At 48.5% G+C, this 11,712-nt stretch overlaps 1 protein-coding gene across 1 annotated transcript in view; it reads right to left on the bottom strand.

The window, feature by feature from the left end:
* Positions 1–7,610: 7,610 nt before the first annotated feature.
* The window catches only part of C1QTNF2 (C1q and tumor necrosis factor related protein 2), a 23,215-nt gene continuing 19,113 nt past the window's right edge, over positions 7,611–11,712 (bottom strand). The window contains exons 2-3 of the mRNA XM_010855318.1: positions 11,188–11,440; positions 7,611–8,634 (exon numbers count right to left, since the gene is read on the bottom strand). Coding sequence (XP_010853620.1) covers positions 8,021–8,634; positions 11,188–11,431 — 858 coding nt within the window. The 5' untranslated portion in view covers positions 11,432–11,440 and the 3' untranslated portion in view covers positions 7,611–8,020. The remainder of the gene's footprint in view (positions 8,635–11,187; positions 11,441–11,712) is intronic.

Consider the following 11,712-nt stretch of genomic DNA (forward strand, 5'->3'; position numbering starts at 1 on the left):
ATTTTTCATCAGGGTCAATCTGAGGCAAAATGATAAAGCAGATGATGAATGTCTTTTTTTTTTTTTCAAGTGACTTGCCCAGAGCCATTTGGGGTGCTTTCTGAGAAACTCTGTTTAGGCTTTTGTCTCTGAAGCAGGGAGAGGCCTGGAATTTTGCAGAGATTCTTAGGAGCCAGTAAGTAAGCACCTGCCCTCCTCATGCCCTTGGCTGCTGCCTGAGGAGCTGGACCTCTCAGGGGAGGTTAGCTTCCATCTCAACCTCAGAGTGCCACGGCCAGCGGCCACCGGGGCCTGAGGACAGCTGCGGAAGGGACTCCAGGAAAGGAGAAAATAACGAAAAAGGGACACACACGTTCCAGCCTCCGTTACAGGCTCGAATCTGAGTCTTTTGTTTGGTCGTTTTCCCCTCAGCCTGGCCCAGGGATTGGCAAAGTGGCTGTACTCCAGAGTTGGCTTGAGGAGCCTGGTTAATGGGCCAGACTCCCAAGCCCCACTGAGGAAGCTGGAAGAGGCGTGGCCGTGCCCACACCCTGCTCTGCCCTGGGAGCTGCTGACCCCCCACCTGTCTGAGGGACCGTGGGCAAGCCCCCTGGCCTCGCCACACTGAGGCCTCAGGAGGTGTCTGCTGAAAGTGAAGTCTGTAGTCTTTAATAGTTTAGACAGAATCCTGTGTTGTGGGAAGGAAGCATTTGGGGCCCAACCCGTACTGTGCAGGAGTGCTTCTAAACCTGGGCTGTCTTGATTTCTCTGGTTCCCCTCCCACGGGGTGGGGGTGGGCACACAGTGTGGCAGGGAAGTCCTGTTGCCCACCAAGGGGCCCGTTCATGGCCAATGTTGCTCAAAGTGCAGACTCTAGATTCACCCATTTGGTTCCAGTCTTAGCTATTGGATTTGATCTTGGTGAGGCAGCAGTGAGTGGAGGCATGAGGTGAGATCTTAATTTCCTACCCAGGAATTAAACCTGGGTAGCCTGGATGAAAAGCAGGAATCCTAGCCACCAGACCAACCACGGATATAGGCTAAAGATCCAGGGGCAAATGCCCCCAGTGAAAAATACATTTATCACAGAGGCAAAAACTATAAATGCAGGTATAAAATTTATTACTAGACACATAGCACAACAACAATTTGTTGTGTGCTATGAGAGCACACAGAGAAATGACTTGTTTAGTTAAGACAGAAGTAAGATAGAGATGTACACCCAAAGAGAAAGGGTGTGAGTATCCCCCTAGTGAGGGGGAGCACAGTAAAGTGTGGTTAAGTCATTGATATAGGTCAGTTCTTCCAGGTCTTTATTTACCTTTAGCCAATTATCTGGTTTCTTTTTCTACACCTGCCCTGCCCTGCCCTAGGAAACTCCCCTGAGTATGCATGCACCCCTCAGCCAAGATGGATCTTGAAGTGAAAGCTTCTGGGAGGAACAAGACTCATGGACTGGCGTTATCCCCTGATTTTTGAGCCACAAGGAGAATTTACATATGTGTAGTGTCTTCTTTCCGAGAAGGCAATGGCACCCCACTCCAGTACTTTTGCCTGGAAAATCCCATGGACGGAGCAGCCTGGTGGGCTGAAGTCCATGGGGTCGCTAAGAGTCGGGCACGACTGAGCGACTTCACTTTCACTTTTCCCTTTCATGCATTGGAGAAGGAAATGGCAACCCACCCCAGTGTTCTTGCCTGGAGAATCCCAGGGACAGAGGAGCCTGGTGGGCTGCCGTCTATGGGGTCACACAGAGTCGGACACGACTGAAGCGACTTAGCAGCAGCAGCAGTGTCTTCTTTGTCCCCAAAAAAGGTGGTGGTGGGGGGATCGGAGATCGTAATCCTTTACTCAAACAGGGTTTTGTCCCTCGTGGTCCGTGTCGTGACTGTTACCGTAAGGTGTTTACAAGAGACAAAGACTGGCTGCTTGCCTTGTTTCTGTTGTTACTTTCATTTTGGAGGGAAAACAGGAGGCTGATTGTAAAATTGCTTGTCGTAGGAAGTGCTCAGAGTTGTAAGCATCCAGCCTGAAGCCCACTTCTTTGTGGCCCATGAAATGCAAATAGGAGGCCAGTTGTAAATGTCTAACCTGGAGCCCATCTATCTCCTTTGGCATTGACCCAAGCTTTTGAGGACTCAACGGTCCCCATCTGTAAAGTGGGAGTGCTGGTTATGATAACTGCTCACAGTGGGGTTGAGAAACTGAGAAAAGACGATACATGTAACACCCAGCATGTGGCTAATGTTCACTAGTAGTGAGTCTTCTTGTCTTCCAGCTCAGGAAACCTAATAATAGCAACCGATGATTGTCTTCCGAAGAAGCGGAGGGCCAGATGTGAAAGTTCAGTGCTTCAGAGCATGCTGGCTTGATTCATCCCACTGTTTTAATTTACGTTTCAGTAATTTCAGGCTCTTTTCTTAGCTCTGTCTTGGAGACTGAAGCACAAATGTTTAGTGCTAAATGGATTCTGAGACCTCATCTGATCCATCCTTTGCTTCACAGATAGTGATACTGAGGCCATCTGACGTGAAATGACTTGGCTGAAGCCACACAAGGAATGGGAAGACAGAGCTAGGACTGGAACCCAGATTTCTTGTTTCCTGGACAACTGCTGTATTCCTGCACTCTGCCAGCTGCCTCTGTAATTGTGAATGTACGCACGGAGAAGCCTGGTGGGCTACAGTCCATAAGGTCACAAAGAGCCAGACATGACTGAGTGACTGAGCACAGCATGCATGCACAATCCCTTTAACTGAAAATGCTAGGAAGATGTGTGGCTCTTGGGTTCTTTTTCTTTTCTCCAGCAGAGGGTCATAGTCGAATAATATCATGGATCAGAATCTCTCTTTCTCCCCACCTCCCACCCCCGCCCTTTTTTTTCCCCTTTGGCTCAGAATCTAGAAACAGCAGAGAGAAGACGCCAGGGATGTCTTCCAGCCTCTAAGCGGCGGGACTGATGAGGTTTGTGTGGTAGACGCTCGCCCCCTAGTGGAAAGAGTGAAGATGACACCCATGGGACTGAAGAAGAGTTTCCGCCTCTAGGGCCTGGCTGCCCAGGGAGTCTGCATGCTTGCATAACTGGGCCTCCCTTACCTTGCCCGAATGCTGGCACTGTCAGACCCCATCTTTACTTAACATTTTGATATTTTGTTCATCAAAACTTTTTTGTATTAATTTTTATTTATTAAAATGTTGCATTAAAATATTATTTCTATTGACTATTTTGGGAGGCACCCCTTGAATTCTGTGCCTGAAGTGACTGCTTTGTTGACCTCCCCTTGATCACAGTCTTAATTCAGAAGGTAGCATTGGAAGACCCTGCCGGTACCTGATGTGCTGAGCCGCTGTCGTCAGAGGTGCCCTGAGGTTGGGCGAGGGCTGGGCTGGGCTGGCCTGTGAGGGCAGTGTGGATCTGGGGCTCTCTGCATTGTAATAGAGCTGCAGATTCTCCAGGCGTTCTCCAGAAGTGAATGGTGACAAAGACATTCTCCTTGCCCAAACTCTAGTCAGGCTCCTTCTTCTTTACTGGGCCTGTGGATTGCAGCCATAAAGACTTGAACAAACACTAATAAAGCTTTCAACAGCTCAAGGCCACATCCTTAGGATGACCCATCCCCCAACTTAAAGTGTCTGCCTGAAAACACTCAAGGCAGCCAAAAGAATGTACTGATCGTTCCACCCAGCATCTGAAGATAGCACCCCATTTCCCAGTCTTTGTGGGAGGGTAGGAGTCCCATTTTGATAAAGGCCTGTTTTTTTGTTTTTTTTTTTTTGTTCAGTTGCTCAGTCGTGTCTGACTCTTTGCGACCCCATGGATGCAGACACCAGGTTTCCCTGTCCTTCACCATGGGCTTGCTAACAGGCATAAGGGCACATCCGAGATTCACCTGGATCAGCCCCTACCCCTTCTGTAATTTTCCATTTCCCTGAGGCTACAGAGCTCCTCCCCCCCAGCCCCACCCCGACCCCCTCATCTTTCATTTAAAACACTGCCGCATAAACCAAAGTGAGTCCAGTTCACACTGGACTCTTCCCTACCACAATGATACATGACTGATTAAAATCAGCCCTTACCACTTTAACTAGTGATCAGCTTTGTTCCTGTTTGGTAATGGCTGCCTTCTGAAGTGTGTCTCTTATGAGAAAAGACCCTGGGGCCGAGGGAAATTTTATTCCACAAAGATGCAGAGTTCTTCATGACCCAGATAATCATGATGGTGTGATCACTCACTAGAGCCAGACATCCTGGAATACGAAGTCAAGTGGGCCTTACCAAGCATCATTACAAATAAAGCTAGTGGAGGTGATGGAATTCCAGTTGAGCTATTTCAAATCCTAAAAGATGATGCTGTGAAAGTGCTGCACTAAATATGTCAGCAAATTTGGAAAACTCAACAGTGGCCACAGGACTGGAAAAGGTCAGTTTTCATTCCAATCCCAAAGAAAGGCAATGCCAAAGAATGTTCAAACTACTGCACAATTGCACTAATCTCACACCCTAGCAAAGTAATGCTTAAAATTCTCCAAGCCAGGCTTCAACAGTGAACCGTGAACTTCCAGATGTTTGAACTGGATTTAGAAAGGGCAGAAGAACCAGAGATCAAATTGCCAACATCCGCTGGATCATCGAAAAAGCAAGAGGGTTCCAGAAAAACATCTACTTCTGCTTTATTGACATGCCAAAGCCTTTGACTGTGTGGATCACAGCAAACTGTGGAAAATTCTTAAAGAGATGGGAATACCATACCACTTTACCTGCCTCCTGAGAAATGTGTATGCAGGTGAAGAAGCAACAGTTAGAACTGGACATGGAACAACAGACTGGTTCCAAATCGGGAAAGGAGTACGTCAAGGCTGTATAATGTCACCCTGCTTATTTAACTTATATGCGGAGTACATCATGCGAAATGCTGGACTGGATGAAGCACAAGCTGGAATCAAGATTGCCAGGAGAAATATCAGTAACCTCATATATACAGATGACACCACCCTTATGGCAGAAAGTGAAGAAGAACTAAAGAGCCTCTTGATGAAAGTAAAAGAGGAGAGTGAAAAAGTAGGCTTAAAACTCAACATTCAGAAAACTGAGATCTTCGCATCTGGTCCTGTCACTTTATGGCAAATAGATGGGGAAACACTGGAAACGGTGACAGACTTTATTTTTTTGGCTCCAAAATCACTGCAGATGGTGACTGCAGGCATGAAATTAAAAGACGCTTGCTCCTTGGAAGAAAAGTTATGACCAACATAGACAGCATATTAAAAAGCAGAGACATTACTTTGCCAACAAAGGTCCACCTAGTCAAAAATATGTTTTTTCCAGTAGTCATGTATGGATGTGAGAGTTGGACTATAAAGAAAGCTGAGCACTGAAGAATTGATGCTTTTGAACTGTGGTATTGGAGAAGACTCTGGAGAGTCCCTTGGACAGTAAGGAGATCCAATCAGTCAATCCTAAAGGAAATCAGTCCTGAATATTCATTGGAAGGACTGATGCTGAAGCTGAAACTCCAATACTTTGGCCACCTAATGTGAAGAACTGACTCATTGGAAAAGCCCCTGATGCTGGGAAGGATTGAAGGCGGGAGGAGAAGGGGACGACAGAGGATGAGATGGCTGGATGGCATCACCAACTCAATGGACATGAGTTTGAGTAGGCTCTGGGAGTTGGTGATGGACAGGGAGGTCTGGTGTGCTGCGATTCATGGGGTGGCAAAGAGTCGGACACGGCTGAGTAACTGAACTGAACTGCACTGAGTTCTGGGTCTTCCTCAGTGCCTAAAGCATAAGGGCCTAAAGACAGGCGCTGTTTGCCGAGTCCCACAGGAGGCAGCCAGACTCGGAGGAGGGCCTGGTGCCCCAGGATGTCTGGGAAGGCCGCCTTCTTGGAACACCTTCCTCAACTGGGCTTGCATCCTGCATCACCTGCTGGAGGACTCCAAGTCCTCATGGCACCTAGGAGGCAGGCACCCTCAGAAGTGTTAGGGGTACATCAGCCCTCATCCTTGCTATCAGAGACCCCTCAGCCGTGTCACCTGCTTCTGTCCACCTGCCACAAACCCAGCAATTCTATCTCACCCTTTCCAGCAGCCCTGGGCCACATCCAAGGAAGACGAGACCCTGGCCCTTTGGTCCTACAAGGCCTCTGTATGCCTCTGCCTCACCCCCACAAAGAGTGCTGAGTGATCCCCATCATCCCTACCACCCTTTCTGGGGGTTTCCTGGCAGGCTGTTAATGGGACATGGGCTTAGGTCAGGCCCAGAAGTGGCAACCACGGACCTTCGGGGCCCTGCCCACCTTTATCAGGCTGGATTTATTACCCAGGCTTCACAGGATTGTCACCTGCCTTCAAATATCTGCAACCCTAGAGGAAGGGAGAGGAAGTGGCTAAAGATGCTCTTTTAAAAAGAGTAAAAGAAAGAAAGAGACAAAAGAATTGTTTGTAGACAAAGATGCTTCTTGAGCTCAGAAGCTGGCTCTTTTTTACAGGGAGCTGGGGAGGGTCCCAACCACATACTAATCTACTTGGGCCCCAAACCCTCCCCGCCCCATAGATTTTATACATCAAAAAGAATGGAATTATTTTAAGCAAACTCCATTTTGTTTATGGATGGGTCCACTCCTTCCAGGACTACTCCAGGCAGTGTTTCCTGTCCCCGAGGGTCCCCCTGGTCCCACTTTTCCAGCCAGAAGTCAGTCAGCACAATCTGCTAGCACTGTGGCTCCATCAGAAAATCCTCTCCAGTAACCAACCTGGGAGGGAAGGGGGCCTTCTCAGCACCAGCCTCTCAGATCCCTGCACGCTGGAAACCCCTGGTCCGGGGGCAAGATTCGTCTATAGGCTCCTCACGTCTGCCCGGTGGTTCTCAGGCAGGCTGGCGTACCCTATGTACCCCACTGAGGGAGAAGTGGGCCTGGGGCCGATTTGTAACTGATAAAGAAGCACTTAAGTATGAAGTTGACTTGAGTCATGCCTGGAACCGACTCAAGGTCATCCCTATCTGACTGCAGAATGAACTCTTTGCCGTGGCCTGTGAGGTTCTGAATAAATTTCTGGCTTTGCATCTCTTGTCCTTGTCTCCTTTCTCACTTACTCATCCCTCTGGCCTTCAGCTGGTTCCTCGGATAGGCCAAGCTCTTTCCTGCAGCGGGGCTGCTCCTTCTGCCAGTACAACCCTCTCCCCTTTTGTCTTGCTATAGCTCGAGTTTCGGGGCCCAGCTTTAAAATTAACCTCTTTATGTACTGATGTGGAGGGGACTTCAGATTGCCTTGAGGAGTTGGGGAGCTGGTGATATTCTGTACTTGTTCTACACAAAGGTGACAAGGTGTGCAAATACATGAAAATTCACTGAGCTGTCCATTTAAGATTTGTAGACTTTATGTGCATGCTAAGTCGCTTCAGTCATGTCCAACTCTTTGTGACCCCATGGACTGTAGCCTGCCAGGCTCCTCTGTCCATGGGATTCTCCAGGCAAGAATACTGGAGGGGGTTGCCATACTCTCCTCCAGGGGATCTTCCCGACCTAGGGATCAAACCCGGGTCCCCTGCATTGCAGGCAGATTCTTTACTGCCTGAGCCACCAGGGAAGCCCAGGTTTTATGTAAATAAACCCCAAAAGACAATATCTTTAAAAAAATAATTTCACCCACTTCCCTGTCTCCTGTTCTATGACTCTCCACCGCGGCACGTGCCTTCCCATCCTGGTACAATAATTACACTATTTGTTGTTTTGTTTGTAAATTGTTTCTCCCGTTAGAATGTAAGCCCCATGAGGAGAGAACCTTGCTCTGTCTTGTTCACTGAGGTACCTTCTGGAGTGTAGCGCAGTGCCTTTCACATCGTGCCTATTAAGAAAATTAGCAAATGGATAGATGGAAGAATGAATTAAAAAGCTTGGATTTAATGATGGAGGAAAAACGGGTGGAGGAGGTTGGCCTGAGGTTAGATGCTCCTGACTTCCAGCTCCCAACAGTTTAGGGGTCTTGTGCTGGAAGCCCAAGTCCAGGAGCAGCTGGGAGACCCAGCACTGTCCCGTCTACACCTCACTGGGGTTGTCCTGGTCGGCATAGATGAGGAAGCCCGTGAAGAGGCTGTCAGTCCAGTATGGGTCGTAAAAGAGCCCATTCTGCTCAGAGTAGAAGATCTGCAGCCAGACCTCGTCCCCCTGCCTGAGCGCCAGGATGGTGGAGCCCGAGGCCACGTCGTGGTTGCCCGTGTTGGCGTCGAAGGTCCGGATGCGATACTGGCCGTTGTGTACCAGGCCGATGGCCAGGTGCTTGTTGGCCAGCGTGATGTCGTAGGTGAAGTAGTAGATGCCCGGCACGCCACAGACGAACTTGCCACTGGAAGCGTTGTAGTGTCCGCCCTCGTTCATTAGTATCTTGTCGAATTTGATGGGCAGCCGCTCCCGCGGATAGCTCTTGGTCACTGCCACGGAGAAGGCCGACTTGGCGTGGCTGCTGCCGCAGCTGCAGGGCCCCGGGAGGCCTGGCTCCCCCTTCTTGCCCTTGGGCCCCTTCTTGCCAGGTGTGCCGTGCTTGCCCGGGGCACCGCTGACACCTTTGGGGCCACGTGGGCCGGCCCGCCCGATGGCCCCAGCTTTGCCCTTCGGGCCTGGCTTCCCCCGGTTACCTGTCCGGCCAGGTGAACCTGGAAGACAGAACAGCTGGTGTCATGGAGGGGACCGCAGAGAACTAGGCAGAGGGCTCGCTCTGGCTTTCCATCCTTAGAACACAAGGCTTTGGGTAAAGGAAAGAACACAGTCTGTGCAGTCACACAGAAATGGATGCAAATCATGACATTACCAGGGGCATTTCTCCCATCTTATCTGGAAAGTGGGAATGGTAACATGTGCCTTCCAGAATCATGTGGACTGGGGCAAAGATAACTTGTCACAATTCATGCCCTTCCCTTGTCCTGCCTTTGAAGGAAGAGTCTGGTTCGTCTGCCAGGTCAGCCCTTCCCCAGGCTGTGCTAATAATGGGTTGAGACAAGAATTGTAAGAAGCCTCTTGACTTCAAAGCATTGACCTTAGTGAAATCCTTGACCAGTGCCTGAGATCCCTGCCCATGGGGGCACGGGTTTTTACAGCAGTATTGCTTACAATAACAAAAACTAGGAACAATTAAATGCTTATCCAAAGGGAGATGAGAAAAATTATGGTCCATCCCTTATATGCAATTATCTGTATAATTTTTTACAGAGTTTTTAAAAAAATGACACAGATTTACACATACCATATGAAAACTTCTCTAAAATATACTGTTAAGTGGAAAAAGAAGGTGGCAGAAACTCTTTTTTATTCAAAGGAAACCACAATGCCAATTTGCACATTTGAGTGCCTGGCACCTAGTAACCATTCGCTAGATGTATACACTTGGTGTATCCTGCAGAACATTTCCATGGTAATGTTGCCTGCAGAACACCTCTGGGTTTTTAATTCCCATATTCTAATAATGTGCATTTCTCTCAACACAGTATTTTTGGCTGATGATTATATAAAAACACTTGTATTTATGTCCCCCAAACTCAATACAACATTTTACATTTTAAACAAAACGTACGGGTAACTGGAGTCATATCCAAACACAATGGTTAATTGAAACTGTTGGCAGGCTGGCAGAGCTGGGGGGTGGGCAGATGTTTTGGAAAGCATGTTCATGCTTAGTCATGTCTGACTCTTTGCGACCCTTTGCACTATAGCCTGCCAGGCTCCTCTGTCCATGGGGCTTCTCTAGGCAAGAATACTAGAGTGAGTTCCCAGACCCTCCTCAGGGGATCTTCCCAATCCAGGGGTTGAATCTGGGTCTCCTGTGTCTCCTGCATTGCCAGTGTATTCTTACCCGCTGAGCCATCAGGGAAACATGCTGGATGTCAATTAAGGAGCCTGCGGCTGGAGGTTGCTAGGTGTAAGCAGTGTCTTAGCATCACTGCTCACAAAGCAAGGGTCCGTTAACCACCCTATGAACTGGGTGATCAGCAAGTAATGCTGCAGATATTTTACATCCTAACAAGGTGCTTTGCTTCTCATATGTATATATGCAGGCCTTTTTGTGTGTGTGTGATTTAGAGTTTTGGGTTAATGTGTAATGCATTTAAATTTTTCCTATTTTAAGTAATTGGGAAATAAATTCCCAAACAGCATTTTCTCACTGAACATCTAGTTTTCAGATGTTCAGATTGCTTATGCTAAGTACTTGGCAACGTTTGGTATTAGTATACATATATGTAAATACACAGAAAGGGACCAGGAAAGACATGCATTAACCGGCTGACAGTGCTAACCTTTGTGGGATGACAGGAGGACGCTGCGGTGGAGTGGGCAGTCTCCAGTGGGTCTGTTGTCTGCCTGGCACCCCTTCCTTTGGAAAACTGCTGTTCACTGCTTAATGTGGTCCTAGTGAGGCTGTCAATCACAGTGATCAACTGCCTTCGCCACACACACAAGGCACACTCACACCCAGGGGTGGGCATTTGACCCAGTCCTGGCGAATGGTGGTACCTCACCTCTATGGTCAAAGTGATTGGTTCAGAATGAATATGTGATCAAGAAGAATCAGTCATCCTGAGAACTGCTCTATGGATCAAGTGGGCATTTCATAAATTCCAACCTTTGTGAGAACCAAGCTAATATACAGAGAAGCAAAGCCTTGACAATATTTGAGCTCCTGGATGCAGCTATTCCTGAAGCTTGGCTCTTGGACTTTCTAGTTGTATGAGCCAATAAATTCCATTTGGGGCTATAAGTTGGGTTTCTTTTTAAACTTTTATTTATTTATTTATTTAAATTGGGTTTCTGTTTCTTGCAACCTAGCGAGTTCTGAGTACTATTTCAGGAGACTTGCTTAAAGTCACTGAGCAAATCAACAGTGCAGCAGGGGCAGGGACAGGAAATTTGAGCCTCACTGTTCCTTTCCAGAGAATACACTTTTTTTTTTTTAATTAAAAAAAATTTTTTGGCCACGCTGTGCCATGTATGGGATCTTAGTTCCCCAACCAGGGATTGAACTCGTGCCCCCTGAAGTGGAAAGTCCTAAACACTGGACTGCCAGATAATTCCTACTCTGTTTTTCAAGGAGACATTAGTTTGGTTTATAAGGAAATAAGATTCATATATATTAGTTTTCATAACTTTGCAAACCCCTTTTGAGTCAGATGTTATCAACGGGTGGGAACAGGAGGGACAGGGACTGGGCTTCTTACCTTCCTCTCCGGTTTCCCCTCGGTCCCCGTCCTGGCCATCCTGGCCATCTCTGCCTGGAAAGCCCATTCTTCCCACCATTCCTGAGGGCCCTGGGGCTCCTGGGGGGCCGGGTGGACCCTGGGGGCCAGGCATGCTGCAGATGAGTTGAGGGGAGCCCTTCTGGAAGTCTCTACGGGCAAAGGCAGCCAGCAGTGGGTCGGCTGCACAAGGAAGGGCACAGGCCAGGAGCACCCAGGGGATCATGGTGGCCACCTGTGGGAGGCAAGAGAGCTGTGAGTAGGTGAGTCTGGCCATGGAGCTAACTGGAGGTCAGCCATCCAGAGAAGGAGAGGGCACCTGGGAGAGACATGGTTATACTTCTGCTCCTCCCTCTCTCTCACATCACACGCAAGTAGCCGGACAGTGTTCCCACACCCGGATGTCTCTCGATGAGCTGAGTCATGGACTCAGAATACACTTTGGAGGGGCCCTGGATTGGGGAGGCACTCCTCCTCACATGCTCATGCTCTGGAGTGGCGGGGGGG

The sequence above is a fragment of the Bison bison genome, unplaced genomic scaffold, assembly GCF_000754665.1.
Source record: "Bison bison bison isolate TAMUID 2011002044 unplaced genomic scaffold, Bison_UMD1.0 scf7180017864363, whole genome shotgun sequence".
NCBI lineage: Eukaryota > Metazoa > Chordata > Mammalia > Artiodactyla > Bovidae > Bison > Bison bison.